This window comes from Phragmites australis, chromosome 11, assembly GCF_958298935.1.
Source record: "Phragmites australis chromosome 11, lpPhrAust1.1, whole genome shotgun sequence".
Taxonomy (NCBI): domain Eukaryota; kingdom Viridiplantae; phylum Streptophyta; class Magnoliopsida; order Poales; family Poaceae; genus Phragmites; species Phragmites australis.
The window spans coordinates 28,917,195-28,933,999 of NC_084931.1; the positions used below are offsets into that span (position 1 = coordinate 28,917,195).

Below are 16,805 nucleotides of genomic sequence, written 5' to 3' on the forward strand. Positions count from 1 at the left end.
ACATAGCAGTGGGTGTGGGTCCTATGTAGCAGTGGGTCTATGAAATTAGTTATATATTTCATATCTAAAAGTCCTAGCAACTTTTTGAGTATATAAACAGATTAAATTAGAAAAATATTCAATTACAAAGTTATATATATCGTCAATAGATATAATTTTTATATAAAAATCATCTCTAGATGATATCATATAAAAAAATTGTAATTTTTTTAATATCATCTATGGGACAAATAATCTACTGATATACTTAGAGTCTACTGTCATGTAGCAAGTCGACAGAGAAGCGTCCATAAATATCTATTTATGTAAATATCAGATTTTAATATTATTTTACTCTTTTCTAATAAAATATTAAAAAATTGCGCTGATTGCGCGAGTCCGATTCTAACAGGCTGAAGATCAGCCGTTGAGAGGGCTGGGGCCTGAGAGCCGATCCACTTGCCTTGTCTGACGGCTGTTGCCGTATCTATGTGGGTTTTGACTCGGAGAGTCACGTCCAGCACGACGCTGTTGAAAATTTGCGGGGTTCTTTAATTTTGAAAAAAAGTATGTTACATATGATACTATAATCTAACTCTTAAAAAATTTCATGTAAAAATATAATTTATACAATGAGAAGTAAAATGACAAATTTCAGCTAAAAATATGATAAGTACAATAAAAATACTAGATCATAGTATCCTCTATACCACTTTTTTTTTGAAATTTTCATGATATTTAAATATCTTTTGAATCATGAGAGCAATGACCACAATGTTTTTTATTTTTTAATCTATCATTTATTAGAAGGACGATATGTTTATTTTTTAAAATTTACTGCTGATTCAATAGGCCAAAGGTGTCTATCATACTTCTAACATGTGGCAGTAACCTAATTTTATAATGTTTTTAAACGAATATCTAGTTTTGCAATTTTTGATTTTTGAAATATAAAAATAAAAAAGCTTTGGACATGTGGTTATCCGTCCTCTGAAGCGCTGCGGTTACTGGCCGAATGAACAGTGTTTCATTCAAATCACTATTCATAGTAATATTTTATAAAATTATGGTCTTCTGTTGCTTCAAAAATTCTAAAAAAATTTGTACGTGTTTTATAATTCATGTGCAACTCATTTTAATTTGATTCATCTAACAATTATGTGTATAATTTAAACTAAAATTCTTCAAAAAGACTACTTTTATAAGTTTTAACAATTGTTAAGGCCTCAAATAAATTTCTAAAAATCTGACAAAAATTCACTAATATTCATCTTATGTGATGGAATAATTTTTAAAATTATTTCTACCCTAATCTATATGGTGAAAAAGCGAGTTATTTTGTAATGCTCTATTCACATGAAATAACAAAAATGCATATAAATAGAGCATTACAAAGGAACTCACTTTTTCACCATATATACTAGGGCAGGAAATAATTTAAAAAATTAGTCCATCACATAAGATAAATATTAGTGAATTTTCCCATATTTTTGGAAATTTATTTGAGATCCTAACAATTGTTAAAATTTATAAAAGTAGTATTTTTAGAAAATTTTAGTTTAAATTCTACACATACTTTTTAGGTGAATTCAGTTAAAATGGGTTGCACATGGATTATAAAACATGTACAAAATTTTTCAGGATTTTTGGACAACAGAAGACTACAAATTTATAAAAAGAATATAAAACTATTACTGTGAAACGAAACGCTGTTCATTCGTCCAGTAACCGCGAACCAGACGACTGTTAGCCCCTGCACGCTGCGTCGTACTTCTTACCGCACTGTGATCGGGCGGTTTGATGTCTATTCTTATAATTTTTTTTTTATCAAAACTCTATTTATTTAAATATTAATATTAAAAAATATAAAAAAAAACTCGCTGCCTGCCTGCCTGCCTGCGCCGTCTCGCAGCACGGCCTGTTTCCTTCCGTTTCCGGTGAGGCTGAGCTTGGAGTGTGGAATGGGCTGCGTGTGACGCCGTGGCGCCGAGGCCGACCATGCATGCATGCACGGGCCGTGCCAGTTTGACCGTCGACCGCGCCGTAGTCAACCTGCCGTTTCTGCGATCGCCGGTGCGGTGGTGCCAATCTGCGGCGTAAAGACGTTCAAATGAGCCGTGTTTATTGGGCTAACCTGAGGTATGATAGTATAGGCATGGCTCAGACACGACACGGTCCGAGTTGAGACGGGTCGGGTCGGCACGGCACGAGGCTACGGGCCGTGTTTGGACTGAGCGCGCAGCACGACGGGCCGGCGCGGCACGGTCCGGCTGAGTCGGGTCGGCACGGGCACGGCCTAGCCCAGGACGGTACGGCCCGGCACGATCCGACATGGCACGCAAATACCCGATTATTTTCTATTATATATATATTTTTTTAATTTTGTAGCTATTTTTTATATTTTTATCTATTTTTTATATTTTTATCTATTTTTTATATATTTTTTATTTTATATATATATTTTTATTTATTTCGGCTCGTTGGGTCGACTGGGCCGCCGAACCGAAATCGTGCCCGGACCGACCCGACACGGCACGGTCACCGACGAGCCGTGCCGTGGACCGAAAGAAAAACACGCGGGTCGGCACGACATCACTGCTACAATAGATGAGCCGTTCGGACCGTATCGAGCCGGGTCTGTACCAGGCCGACCCGAATAGCCATTTGGCCATGTTTGCTGCAGCGTTGCATGGCTCACGCTGTTACCAGCATGCTGTTGTACATGTCCCGTAGACACGCACGACTCGAAGATAATGAAGCAGTGATTTTTTTTAAAAAAAATAAGTGACAGTGGACAGAAAGAAACATAATAATCAGTCGAACTAAATCACCATCATCATCTCGTAGCACAAAGAGCCATCTATCCGCATAGCTATCTCTCTTTTTAACGGTGCAGTAACTTTCACCCTATTGCACAAGCGGTAATAATTAATGGCGGATTCAGCATAAAAATTAGAGCAGCTAACCGATTAGTGCCGTCCTCCTGCCTGTTTTGCCCAAATTTCCGATGACCTGCCAAAATTTTAATAGATTTACTATATTTCAATTGATTGAAATTATATCTTTGTTTCACTCGATGTGTTGTTTGTCCGATCGTTCGATCACGTGTCTATCTTTTGATTTGTACTCAGTTAGAAATTTTTATCAACCGTTAAATTTTTATCTAACCGTTATTGTTGTTAAGTGAAATATACCTTTATTTTCATTTGATTAAAAATTAGCGAATCTCAATTTTTGAAGGGAGACTCTTAGGTAGGACATGCTCCCTGAACCTGGAAGATCCGCCGCTGGCAATAACCTCTCTGGTCACAGAAGGGTAAGTGATCTGCCCGTATCACGACTTCACGAGCAAACTGGGGCCGAACACGAGTATCGATCTCGCATAGAGCCGCAGAGGGCAATGCTTTCCAAGTAGAACCCCCGGCACCCGATAACTTTCCCGAAATAAATCCTCAACGGCTAGCTCCTGCAAACCCTCCCGCCGCGCCGATCCCAGCCGTCGGATCTCGGATCCCGTCCGTCCGGACCGCTGCGTTCTTCTTCTTCGCCCACCGCCTCCCGACCGTTGGAGCAGACCCGATGCAAATAAAGCTGGAGCCCCACCGCGCCGCCCTCCTCCCACACCCAACGGCGACAGGCAGAAGCTTCTCTCCAATCCAGGCAGGAACCAAGAAGTCGTAGTCGTAGCAGAGAGGACGAGGAGAGGAGGAAAGAAAGAGGGTCGCGAGCTTCTCCTTGCTTCGTCGCCTCGTTCCAGAGGTCGCCGGGGCGCACCTGCAGCCGTTCCTGGCCTCGGTGTCCTCGGGAGGCGAGGCGATCCAACTATGGCGACACGGAACCACCGTGCGGTTGCTGCTCCGCAGCCGGCGAACAGAGGTGAGCAATCGGACTCCTAAGCTTCTTGCCACCGTTGCGTGGATCGTGCGTTTGTTCTCCTATTCGGTATCGTGGGATTCATCCTTCTTTGGGGACGATTTGGGGTCTGGTGCGGATCGAATTGATGGGTTTCGAGCTCTTATTGATCTGTTCTAGGTGTTGTTTGTGCGATTCTTGGGGGAAAGATTGCGCTTTGCGGTAGCCTAGGTTGCTTAGTCTTGATCTGTTCGTTAGGATCCTCCACCAAGAACGGTCTTTTGATGTCGCCAGTGGACGTTTGATATGAATTCTTCATGTTTCCTAGTTCTATTGCGCGATTCCTGGGGAAAGATTGCGTTTTGCGGTAGCCTACGTCTACGTTGCTTAGTTCGAGTCCTTGATCCATTGCTCGCCTGCTTCGTTCGAATCCTCCACCAAGAGCGGTCTTTTTGGTTCGGTTTCTTGATCTTTCTGCTCCTGAGTCCTAGTTACATTGTCAAATTTATGCATCAAGATTGGATTCCGATGTGGCCCGGCCTTTTTGGTTCGGTTTCTTGATCTTTCTGCTCCTGAGTCCTGGTTCGCATGTCTAACGACGTTACAGTTTGAAAAGATTGAATCTTTGCTTGTTCTTTACGTTCCGTTGAGCTTTGCGTCGATTTTCATACGAGATTCATCCCGTGACAATGCCGGCCATAGAGTTCTTATATTTTTCTCCGGCAATGGTCAGGTGCTGCAGTCCTGGCGGGGAGGCAGAAGGCCGCCGCAGCAGCAGGCCGACCTGATCGGCGAGCCCTTGGTGATATTGGCAACTTCACGAACATCCATGTCATCGACGGGTGAGAAACTAGAAATCGTCGCCTCCTTTTGTTCCATTTTCTTTCTTCTATCCCCCCCCCCCCCCTCTGAAACCTGTATTGTTCACTGCAACAGGAAGAAGGTCCAGCTGCCCGAGGGGGTCAATCGCCCCATCACCCGGAGCTTCGGCGCACAGCTCTTGAAGAACGCCCAGGCGAATGCCGCTGTGGCGAACAAGGTACGCGGTTTCTGCCCCCTTTCCAATCCTGCGATTCTTGCCTCTGAACTCTGAAGCGTTCGATTTGATCCTAAATTCCCAACTGGTCCGAAGCGTTCGGTTTTGCAGAATGCCGTAGCTCCTGCTCTTCCTGCAGTGGCGCGTGCCGCTCCGAAGCCTACCAAGAAGGCCCCTGCCAAGCCCGTCCCTCGTCCTGAGCAGGCTATCAAGATCACCGCCGGCTCCGACGAGAACAGGAGGCCGTCAGAGGGTGCTGCCCGCAGCAGCTCTGCCCACAAGTCGAGGAAGAAGGTCGTCAGCACGCTTACAACTGTGCTGATTGCTCGTTCCAAGGTTAGTTATACCAACAAACACTTCTTCTGCTCTTGCATCGTTGCTTGTCAGTTCAGTGTCATAAGCCTCTGGCCTGTTCTTGGCAATTTCAGCACGCGTCTGGCCTTACTGGGAAGCCCAAAGAACTCATTGAAGACATTGACAAGCTCGATGGCGACAACCAGCTCGCTGTGATTGACTACGTTGAAGATATCTATAAGTTCTACAAGGCCGCACAGGTAAATGCAGCTTCATCTTTTGCAAGTCTGTTCAAGTGAGCTTGTTCAGAATGTTTCATCACCGTGTTTATGGTTGCAGCATGAGAGCCGTCCCACCGACTACATGGGCAGCCAGCCCGAGCTCAGTACCAAAATGCGTGCCATCCTCACGAACTGGATCATTGATGTTCACAGTAAACTCGAGCTTATGCCTGAAACACTGTATCTCATCATGTACATGGTAGATCGGTACCTGTCCCTGCAGACCGTGGCGAGAAGGGAGCTGCAGCTTGTCGGCATCGCGGCCCTTCTCATCGCCTGCAAGTATGAGGAGATTTGGGCGCCAGAGGTAAGGCCAAAGCTCCGTTCATATCTAGCTTTTGTTTTGGATGCTCCAAAGCTGAATATTGTATTGTTGCAGGTCAGCGAATTCATACATTTATCTGACAATGCCTACACACGGCAAGAGATTCTTGGCATGGAGAAGGCAATCCTGAACAAACTGGAGTGGAACCTCACTGTTCCCACTCCGTATGTTTTCCTTGTGCGGTTTGCGAAGGCCGCCGGAAGCGGTGATAAGGAGGTAGCGACAGAACTGCTCTGGTTTTCCCTCTGTAGTTTCATGTCAGGTGTGCCACGGAACTGTTTGGTGCTGAAACTTCTTTTCTGTTTGTGTGAATGCAGCTCGAGCATATGGTGTTCTTCTTCGCAGAGTTAGCGCTGATGGCGTACAGCATGGTAACGTTCTGTCCGTCCATGGTCGCCGCTGCGGCGGTGTACGCCGCTCGCTGCACGTTGAGGAAGAGTCCTCTCTGGACAGAAACTCTGAAGCACCATACAGGTTTTGATGAGCTGCAGCTTATGTGAGTCTCCTTCTGCACTCCATGAATCTGATGTTCTGAACTTGATTGTTTTGTTCATCTGAAGAACTTAGTTACATAAGTTGTATGGAATATGTGAACTCACAATGGTTTTTGTCTGATGATTTCAGAGAGTGCGCGAACATCCTGATCAGATCCCATGCTGCAGCTCCTGATGGGAAGCTGACGACGATCTACAAGAAGTACACGACTGAGGAGTTTGGGCGTGCTGCTCTGCACCCACCGGCAGCTGTTCCGGGCCTTGTCTAGGACTTCTACTGTGTTGCTTCAATGATTAGAAGACGATTGGTTTGCGTTGGCTACATGGAATCAAGAAAGTTTGAGAACATGTTTTTTAATTCATTTTGGATACTCTGTTCTCAGAAGTATTATACTGTGTCGGTTACGTTTGCTACAACCTTAATACACCTTGGTGTAACAACTATTCATAATTATATGAATCGAATTGATATTATTCTTTTACATGTTTGTCTCATTTTCTGTCATTTCACTGCAACAGCACGATATGAATTGAAAGAGTTCAGCAGAACGGTGTTGGCGATATACTCCCCTACTCCGTATGTCTATGCTTTTCAAGTTTTCAGTGTTATCTTCTGAAATTCCAAACTTTTGTGGTTTTACAATGCCACTCCTGAAGTTTCACACCGTTTAAGATTGATTTCACAGAATGCTTCTGAATTTTACGATGCTACTACATTGAAGGGTTTCAAATCTGCCGGGTTGTTTCGACCAATTATGCTACCAACTGGATGAAGCAGTGTTGTCTGTGTTGACCACTGATATGAAATTTCACACTTTTGTGGTTGACTGAAAGTATTACAATTTTGTGATTGATTAAACAAAATGCTTGTGAATTTTACAATGCCACTCTTCTGAAATTTCGTACTTTAGTGATGGGCCTGAAAGTTTCACACTTTTTTGGATTGATTTCGCAAATGTTTGTGAGTTTTACGATGCTACTTTGAAGGGTTTCGAAGCACGCGCTTCACTTTCAAGTGAGGTATGCACATGCCACCCCTTGCAGCCAATCACCTGAGGTGCATGATAGCTCCTCGTGCTCTGCACCCCCCACTGGTGCCACCTCCTACAACCTTAGTGCTCTAAGGGTTCAGTTGCTTCTCATCTGATTTGTTTTAACTGCCTTGGTTTGGGTCACTTCGCTAGGGATTGCTTGCAAGAAGTGAGATGTCAAAGTTGTTTCAATTATGGGCATCGGGCAAAATATTGTTTTAGAAGAAAACATAAAACAAGGCTGATATGGAGGCAAAAGGGTTCAGTTGCTTCTCATTGTCAAGGAGCAAGTACTGAAGACATTCCACCAGGTGGTCCAAGTGATAGACAGAATGGTCCCAATAGGTATGATCAACTGGGTAATGGGACCTTTGAATTCCATGGACATCAACTCCAGCTAGCAGAGCAGGGACTGGCTCAACCTCAGCAGCAAAACATGATGATAGATGATCAGACTCAGCAGGAACACCATGAGCAAGTAAAGTAAGTAAAACAATGTCCCACAGATAAACAATTTGGACATTGCAAAGCTTGTTCCAGGAGAGGCTTTCCTTGAAGCCAATGTTTTTATAGCAGATGATGATGGGCTGAATAATGACCAGTAGAATGTATCTGATGGTGATCAATTGAACTTATCACTGTCTTGGTCATCAGCTCCAACCAGTGTCTCCTCTGATAGTTTAGTTAACAATGCCCCCTTACCAGATCTCAATCTTGAGATTGGGGAACCAATGCAGCTTGTATTGGCCCTTCCTGTTCAGCAGCCAATTTTCCTAGCACATGAGGAGCCCCTCAAGGCTATGGTTGAAGATCAACTAGTGCCAGAGATTGTACAACAACCTCCTCAAGCTCTTGGTCAACAGTTTGATTTTCACCTACAGATAGGTGCAGTCCAGCTTGTCTGTGACCAAGAGGCTGATCCAGTGTTTGAATCTTTCTATAATGAAATTACATCATGGGTTCCAAAGAGTAACTCAGATAGCAGCAGACTCTGGGCCAAGCACTTTGCTCCCGTTGGGCTCACAGGTCATATAGTGGATATTCCAGAAATCTGGGCATCTTTCTTCACTGTCATGCTTCTATCACCAGCCCACTTTGATTGGGCCAAGAAATTTCTTTCCTCAAGGGTATGGACCATCATGAACTCAGTGAACCCTGGACAGCCTATCATGCATTTTCAGCTCCCTTCACAGTGTTCAAGAAACTCCACACCACGTTGTGCTTATATTGAGGAATATATGGAACTTGACATTACTATGCAAGACAGAGGGAAAAGCAAGGCAGATGAGCTGCAGCAAGATGAGGGAATTTCAGACCCTTCCACCCCCAATAATTTCAAGATGATAGGGGACATTACATCTACCAGCACCTCTGCTTTACATTTGAAGAAAAGAAAGGTTCCTTATGTCCCTTTGGTTGAATCAGATGTTAGAAGAAGCTTAAGGCTGAAGTGGTTTCAAGAAGAATTCATGTCCTGATAAGAACTATTTTGCATGCACAGTTCAGCCTCCCACCCTCTCTACCAAGGTGATTAGAAATCTGGGAATAGATTTTTGTAAGATGGGACCTGTGGCTCTGTCTGATGAAGCCTTGCAGAACAAGAAGAAGCCTGCTAAAGTTACAATGGGGAAGACGTCTGTCCCAACCAAGCACAAGTCTGCCAAGGCCAAGCCTACTGTCCCACCTCAAAATGAAGATGCAGTTAACATCAGCAAGAATCAGTGACATGATAAGAGCACAGAAGGATACTTACTGCTTTTGTCAGAAGATAACTTGCAGTGGTTATTTTGGGTTCTTTTGTGTTAGTAGGCTTTCTTAAATAGCCTGTCACTATAATGTTGTTGAGTCTCTCCCTCCGTATAGCCCTAATGTAACAATGGTATACTGGGACTTCTGTGTCTGGATTTTCATTTGGGTCTGTTGGTACTGTGGCTTTCATTACTTTTGTTCCCTTTTACTATGTAATTGGGTAGAACATTCAGTGGTGCCTTTGGTTAATGGATCAAACTAGTTCAACTCGTTATTGGCGTATTCTCTGCTGGAATGTTCGAGGAATCAATTCTGAGGGCAAATGGAATGCTATCCGTAGCAAAGTTAGAGAGTCTGGTTGTGATATCATCTGTTTACAGGAAACCAAAAGAGAGCACTTTGATTCTGTCTATGTCAGAAAATTCTGCCCCTCTGGTTTTGACTGTTATGAATTCTTGCCATCTGAGGGAAATTCTGGAGGTTCAATTGTAATTTGGAAAAGCTCTCGTTTTTTGGGGTCTTTATCTTTTCAAAATGGTTAGGCAACCTCTATTGATTTCATGTCACTGCATTCTGGAGCTAGGTGGGTACTGACTAACATTTATGCTCCTTTCACACCTGAAGGCAAACTACAATTTTTGGAATGGTTCAGAAATATTGAAGTTTCAGATGATGTTGTTTGGCTAATCCCAGGAGATTTTAATCTGATTAGAGATCCTGCAGATAGAAATAAACCAGGTGCTAATGTTCAAGAGATGTTTGCCTTCAATGAAGCTATAAGTACCCTAAGGTTGGTTGAACTCCCCCTTATAGGTCAGCGATACACTTGGCCAAATAAGCAGCAGAACCCTCTCTTGGAGCGTCTAGACTGGTTTTTTTTACCTTAAATGCCTGGACTTCTAGTTACCCAATCACTCATGTAATAACCCTGTCCAGAGATACTTTTGACCACACTCCATGCTTGGTGAATATAAGCACCCTAATCCCTAAATCGAAAGTGTTTAGATTCGAGAACTATTGGTTGGAGCATTCAAATTTCAACCAATTAGTGCAACATGGTTGGGCAGTACCTGTCTTTCATGCAGACAAGGCAAAACGTGTGGTGGGAAAATTTAAAAACCTTCGAAGAGTTCTCAGAGCTTGGCAATCTCAACTGTCTAATTTGGCTATGGTTATTGCAAATGTCAAACAAATCATTGTGTTCTTAGACACCATGGAGGAGTCAAGGGATCTTTCCATAGAGGAATGGAATTTTAGAGATATCCTACATCAACATTTAGCTTCACTTCTCAAACAGCAGCAAATTTATTGGCGCCAGAGGGGCACAATCAAATGGGTCAAATTTGGAGATGAAAGTACAAAGTTTTTCATGCAAATGCAACAATCAAGCACATAAGGAATGCAATTACCATGTTGCATGATCATAATGGCAATGCAGTCATGGACCATCACGGTAAAGCATCTCTTCTTTGGGAGACATATAAAGAAAGGTTAGGCACATCAGAATATCAGTGCATGCACTTTGACTTGGCCACCCTTCTCACTCCAGTTGATAATTTGCAATGGTTAGAGGAACATTTCGCTCATGAGGAAATTAATAAAGTTATTTCGGAGCTGCCAACAAATAAATCTCCTGGCCCAGATGGCTTTAATGGGGATTTTCTTAAGAAATGCTGGAATATCATTGCCACAGATTTCTATGACTTATGCCAGGCTTTTCATGATGAAAACTTATGTATTCAAAGCATAAATAGCTCCTACATCACTCTAGTTCCCAAGAAAGACAATCCAACCCATGTGGGGGATTACAGGCCTATCTCTCTGCTCAATTCATCTATCAAGCTAATTACTAAACTTTTAGCCGATAGATTGCAGCAAGTAATTTTATCTCTGCTGCATAAAAATCAATATGGTTTTATCAAGTCCAAGTCCATACAGGACTGTCTAGCATGGTCTTTTGAGTATCTGCATATCTGCCATAAGTCTAAGAAGCCAATTGTGATTCTTAAATTGGATTTTGAAAAGGCCTTTGATAAGATGGAACATTAAGTCATTCTTGATATTCTCCAACATGAAGGTTTTGGAACAAAGTGGATATCTTGGATTTCTGGTATCTTGAAATCAGGTACTTCTTCTGTGCTGCTTAATGGTGTGCCAGGCAAAGTGTTTCATTGCAAAAGAGGAGTCAGACAAGGAGATCCTCTCTTCCCTCTACTCTTTGTCTTAGCAGCTGATCTTCTACAATCAATTGTGAACAAAGCAAAAAACATGGGCCTTTTGCAGTTGCCAATACTCTTAGCAGCTAGAACGGACTTCCCAATTGTGCAATATGCTGATGATACTTTGGTCATCATGGAAGCATGTCCAAGGCAACTTTTTGTTCTCAAAGCTCTTCTTAATACATTTGCAGATTCCATTGGACTGCGAGTAAATTATTGTAAATCCATGATGCTCCCTATCAATGTGTCTAATGACAGATTAAGTTTGCTTGCACAAACCTTTGGATGTCAAATAGGCACTTTGCCTTTTACTTATTTGGGTTTGCCTCTGGGTTTGACTAAGCCAAAAGTTGAGGATTTTATACCACTAGTACACAGAATTGAAAGGAGCCTAGTTTCATGTTCCATTTTCTTAACTCAGGCAGGCAAGTTAGAGATGGTCAACTCTGTCCTTTCATCTTTGACAACATACTATATGTGTACACTACAGCTGCCAGCTACTATTATCAAGCAAATTGACAAATATAGAAAGCACTGCTTATGAAAAGGATTTGACCTAAATGCTAAGAAGCCTCCTCTTGCAGCATGGAACATGGTCTGCCGACCCAAAAAAGAAGGTGGCTTGGGAGTGATTAAGCTTACAGTTCAAAATAATGCTTTACTCATGAAAAACCTGCACAAATTTTTCAATAGGGCAGATCTTCCATGGGTTAATCTTTTATGGCAGAGTTATTATGTGAATGGTCATTTGCTTGGCTTCAGAAAAAGAGGTTCTTTTTGGTGGCGTGACATCATTAAGCTTATTGATACATATAAGGGGCTGGCAGCAGTACAACTTGGCGATGGATCTTCAGTTTCCTTTTGACATGATTTGTGGAATGGGATGATCCCAGCCTTCTCCTTTCCACATTTATTTTCTTATGCATCTAATGTTCAGATTTCAATTCAAGCTGCTGTAAATCTTGATCATCTGCAGCAACTCTTTCAGCTTCCGTTGTCAGTGCAAGCGCATGAGCAGTTCCTGCTACTTCTAGAAATAATGCAGGGTCTGATAATTGAACAAGCACCTGATACTTGGAGATACATTTGGGGAACTAGCAGCTACTCCTCATCTAAGGCTTACAAGCAGACTATTGGTCATACTCCGATTCATCCAATATATCGTTGGTTATGAAGTCATCATGTCAACCAAAGCATAAAGTCTTCTTTTGGCTTTTACTAAAGGATCGTTTAAACACAAGAGGGCTACTAAGAAGGAAAGGTATAGACTTACAATCATATGCATGTGAAAACTGTATTCTGCAGAGAGAGGAAACACTGCCTCATCTTTTTCTTAGATGCAACTTTGCTCAAAGATGTTGGGCTACCTTAGGTTTGCAGGTGCAAAGGAGCCTCCTTCCCCTTCAAGTCCTCAAGAGATTTAAAGATCAATTATCGGTTCCTTTTTTCATGGAAATTATAGTACTCATGTCTTGGAGCATTTGGACAGCAAGAAATGAATGGATCTTCAATAGGATTGACCCAACGGTCCAAGGTTGTTACGCTAGATTTAAGTATGTTTTCGCAATAGTTATCCATAGAGCAAAGAAGAAATATTTCCCTCAAATTGAAGTATGGATAGAGTCCTTGTAAATCTTTCTTTTTTCTTTTTTTCTTTTGATGTTCCTTAATAACGTTTGTTTGTAATATATATATATATATATATTTTAACACGTAACCAGTAGGAGAAGACCCTGCTGTTCCATAAAAAAAAACGCTGAACTCTCAGGTTGATTTGAACAATTAAAAACAGCCGCTACCAGCGGGATGAAGCAGCGTTTTTATTCTTGCCTGACAGAAGATTCTGCTAAGATTCAGGTCAGATATCACAAGACTCACTGAGAATCAATCACAACACTTCAATTACACCAGTAGATTGCTGCGTCTTCTACTGCTGTAAGTTTTAACATTCGGAGATCTCACTGTGAAATGAAGTTGATGAAAGACGTGATATCTTTCCACGAGGATCCACCCTCTTCAGATGCAGCGCGAGCCGCGTCCTTCAGCATCGTTGCTCTCCTCCTCATGTCCTCGGCCTCCGCGGCATCACTGTGCATCAGCCTCGCCACGTCCGCGGCGATCTCCTCTCTCCCGATGACGCCGTCGGCCCGGGCCTTCTCCTTGAGGTCGAGTCCAGTCTTCCATACCTCGACCACAAGGCGGCTATTCGTCGGCTGGTCGAACGCTATGGGCAGCGTCAGCATCGGCACGCCGGCGTACACCGCCTCGAGCGTCGAGTTCATGCCGCAGTGGGTGAAGAACCCCCCGACGGAAGGGTGGCACAGCACCTTCAGCTGGTCGGTCCACGGCACGACGAGGCCGGCGTCGCATCCGTGCACCAAGCCTCGGACACGGGAGCGCGCATCGGCGTCGCGGAGCACCCACAGGAACTTGGACTTGCTCTTGGCGAGGCCGACGGCGATCTCGTCGAGCTGGGCGGATGACACCGAGAGGAAGCTGCCGAGTGAGACGTACAGCACTGAGCCAACGGGCTGTGCGTCCAGCCACGCCATGTGGCCTTCTCCCACCGGACTGGCCTTGTGTTCTTGGAGTGCCATGAAGGGGATACAAGGGCCAACTGCGTACACTGGGAAAGACAGTTCTTGCCTTAGCGAGTCAATGGCGCCGCTCTCGAGCTCGTGGAAGGAGGTCACCATGACACACTGTGCGTTTCTCAGATTAGAGTAGGGTTCGAGGACTTTCTTTAGAAGTGACTTGTTGGTGTTGGTGTTGGCATGTGTGGGCTCAATATCGCTTAGTCTGATTGATTTCGTGCCAGGAATGTAGTTTTCGATCAAGCAAGGATCAGTGCCATCTGCACAAGTCCATATATAGGATCAAATCACTGTGCAGAGATGCTAACTAGCCAAAGAAGATCAGTCCTGATAGTACGAGGTTGGGATAATATTTATTCTTTCGTCTAAAAAAGTACTGATAGTACGAGGGAAATGGTTTAGAAACTTGTACCGGCGATCTCAGCCACCGGAGAAGCGCTGCCGCCGGCTGCCACAAGCAGCCGGTTGAAGTGGTAATGCACCGCGAACATGGTGGCGCTCAGCGGGCACATGACGCACACCGGCACGCCCCTCCGCACACCGACGGCCACGGTCCACGGGACGAACACGTCGGCCACGATTGCCGCGGGAGCCAGCGGCGCGAGCCGGTCGAGGAGCCGGTCGAACGGCTCCTCCATTTTGGTGTACACGGCCTCCAGGAACCCGACCATGTCGTTGGCGCGGCCGTGCTCGGAGGGGATCACGTTGGGGATGGTCTCGAAGCGGACGCGCGGCCCCAAGGCCGGCAGCGCCGCCGGGGCGCCGAGCAGGCCGAGCCACTCCTCTGTGACGACGACGGTGGCGGAGACGCCGTCGCGGGCGGCCAGGAGGCGGCACAGGTTCAGCATCGCGTTGACGTGACCCCGGCCAGGGTACGGCACGGCCACGACGTGGCACGGCGGCGGCGCAGCCTTGGAGCCCATTGCTGCCGGTACTCCTAGCTAACTTGGCCGGCGCGGAAGGAATACTTTGACAAGAATCGATGGGCGGGTGGCCTTGTGAATTGTGACGGGATCCGCCATTGGAGTTGCGGTATTATAAACTGAGGTACACTGGACTCGTGATCGCTGCCCTCGATATCCTCCCGCGGTGCAGGGCTTGGAGGCGCGCCATTTCTGACACGTTCCATTTTTTTTTTCTGAGGAACTTTTGGGGAGAAGAGACCGATGAGGAACGAATTTTTTCTGGGAAAATGCTTCACGTACGACTGGGTGGGCCGACCAGTCGTACGGTCAGTCCTCGCTACAGTACTTAATGTCGGCTGTGCTTTGATCGTAAGACCCTCTCTAGCAGATATTTTAAAAATACATCTTCTATAATATTATTATAATATCTTTTAATATTATTATAGTATCATCTATTTTTTTTATCTTCAACAGTTATCTTATTTCGTATCTTTCATTACTCTCTATCTCCTCTCAATTCCACGTACATCCTCAATCAACAGTGATACAGACTCCCATTTCTATCGGTAATTTTGCCGAGCGATACTGGAACCCGCTTTCCTGTAGCTGTTGAAGATTCGTTTTTACCAAAGCTGTTAGAGACGATGCGGCATGCAAGGATCGACAAAAGGACATGAGTACAGTGATACGGAGAGGGATACCGATGCTCTAGAGATGGCCTAAGCCGGTCGGACGTGCAGTGGGGCTCTTTTTTCTGAGGAAATTTTGGTACAACTAGGCTACTGTCGTTTGATATCAAACAAATAAACGTGTTACTTTTTAATATGCGACATGTTTTAAAATAAAAAATATTCTGTTATATTGTTCCGAAAATTCAAAATACTATTAAAATAATGATGAAAAATCTAAAAAATTAGAGGTGTAGAGGAAACTATTATCTAGCTCTCTAAAATTTTTAGTTAAAAATATGATTTGTAAAATGAAAAATTAAAAGACAAAATTTACTGTACACAGTCTTATGAGACAAATTTATTGTAAAAGTAATTGTTTGAGTTGAATTTTTTTAAAGAGCTAGATTATATTATACTCTACACTACCAAAAATTTTTAGAACTTTTCACAACGGTTTCTATAGTGTTTTGAATTTTGAGAGCAATGAAATATAATATTTTTTTATTTTTAAACCTATCACCCTATGAAAGAGTGACAGAGTTATTTTGAAAACATATCGCCCTTTAGAATGACCACAGGAGCGAGAAACAGTAGCCTATTTTGGCTACTTATTTTTTAACGGATGCCTATTTTTTATTTTTGAAATATAAAAACAAAAAAGCTCGAGGAGGAACAACTCCGAAGTGTTCTGCTTGAGTTCCAAACAGTTCGGCCTGTAAGCCAATATTTGCCCAGCCTGAAGCCCAAGGCCCGGATCAGCCCAACAGGCACGAACTGGGACCAGGCTTACCCAAAAAAGGCATTCGGCCAGCACGATTTTGGCCCGATAGCTTAACGGAAAGGATCTAGGCAGTCGTCTCTGACAATAGAAAATCCGCAGCAACTTTTGGTTCGAAATGAACAGGAGCAGGTGCGGGAAAACCCACCAGAGACGGTCGATGAAATTATTGATGCGGGCACAAGATCTTGGCGCCGAGACCTAATACAAGAAATTTTCTTAGATTTTTTTATGAAGGAATAATATTATCCCAGCCTCTCATCAGAAGATACGGATAAGAAGAACATCTTAAATATTCCTCTAAGCTCCATGAATCAGCATGATACCCGGGCTTGGCACTACGAAAGAAGTGGTGCATTTTCAGTCCGCTGTGGGTATAGAATGTTGATAGGTGTGAGGACAGAGAGAGAGGATTGGTTGGATGCAAATGCTAATACTGCAATGACCGAAAGACAATGCAGCTCATGGAAGTCATCCTGGAGGATAAAGCTTCCATCAAAGGTCAAAATTTTTGCATGGAGATTGGCACATGACATTATCCCAATAGAGGAGGTCCGGAAGCGCGGAAACATGAGCGAGTAGGTAATGTGCAAAATC

At 43.8% G+C, this 16,805-nt stretch overlaps 2 protein-coding genes across 3 annotated transcripts; one reads left to right on the forward strand and one right to left on the reverse strand.

Moving 5' to 3' along the window:
- The first annotated feature begins 3,224 nt into the window (after window positions 1-3,224).
- On the forward strand, window positions 3,225-6,684 carry LOC133885040 (cyclin-B1-5-like). 2 transcript variants are annotated; one of them, XM_062324671.1, is made up of 9 exons: window positions 3,225-3,855; window positions 4,565-4,673; window positions 4,768-4,870; window positions 4,964-5,203; window positions 5,296-5,421; window positions 5,501-5,749; window positions 5,822-5,983; window positions 6,085-6,263; window positions 6,392-6,684. In XM_062324671.1, the coding sequence occupies exons 1-9, from the start codon at window positions 3,804-3,806 to the stop codon at window positions 6,528-6,530; spliced, it is 1,359 nt and encodes a 452-aa protein (XP_062180655.1). In that variant the 5' UTR covers window positions 3,225-3,803; the 3' UTR covers window positions 6,531-6,684. The 2 variants fall into 2 exon arrangements, with proteins under 2 accessions (XP_062180655.1, XP_062180654.1); XM_062324670.1 differs by having other exon boundaries at window positions 4,979-5,203.
- A 6,385-nt stretch (window positions 6,685-13,069) lies between these two features.
- Window positions 13,070-14,844, reverse strand: LOC133885484 (UDP-glycosyltransferase 87A2-like). The gene is made up of 2 exons (XM_062325205.1): window positions 14,267-14,844; window positions 13,070-14,114 (listed from the first exon to the last, which is right to left on the reverse strand). The coding sequence occupies exons 1-2, from the start codon at window positions 14,775-14,777 to the stop codon at window positions 13,219-13,221; spliced, it is 1,407 nt and encodes a 468-aa protein (XP_062181189.1). The 5' UTR covers window positions 14,778-14,844; the 3' UTR covers window positions 13,070-13,218.
- Between the last annotated feature and the right edge of the window lie 1,961 nt (window positions 14,845-16,805).

What these genes read in the sequence shown, in the direction of transcription:
- LOC133885040 (XM_062324671.1), top strand. Translation starts at nt 3,804, where the DNA reads ATGGCGACACGGAACCACCGTGCGGTTGCTGCTCCGCAGCCGGCGAAC. An exon ending in AGTTCTACAAGGCCGCACAG is followed by an intron (nt 5,422 to 5,500) that starts GTAAATGCAGCT and finishes TTATGGTTGCAG; the next exon opens with CATGAGAGCCGTCCCACCGA. An exon ending in TTTGATGAGCTGCAGCTTAT is followed by an intron (nt 6,264 to 6,391) that starts GTGAGTCTCCTT and finishes TGATGATTTCAG; the next exon opens with AGAGTGCGCGAACATCCTGA.
- LOC133885484 (XM_062325205.1), bottom strand. Translation starts at nt 14,777, where the DNA reads ATGGGCTCCAAGGCTGCGCCGCCGCCGTGCCACGTCGTGGCCGTGCCG. An exon ending in TCCGGTGGCTGAGATCGCCG is followed by an intron (nt 14,115 to 14,266) that starts GTACAAGTTTCT and finishes GGACTTGTGCAG; the next exon opens with ATGGCACTGATCCTTGCTTG.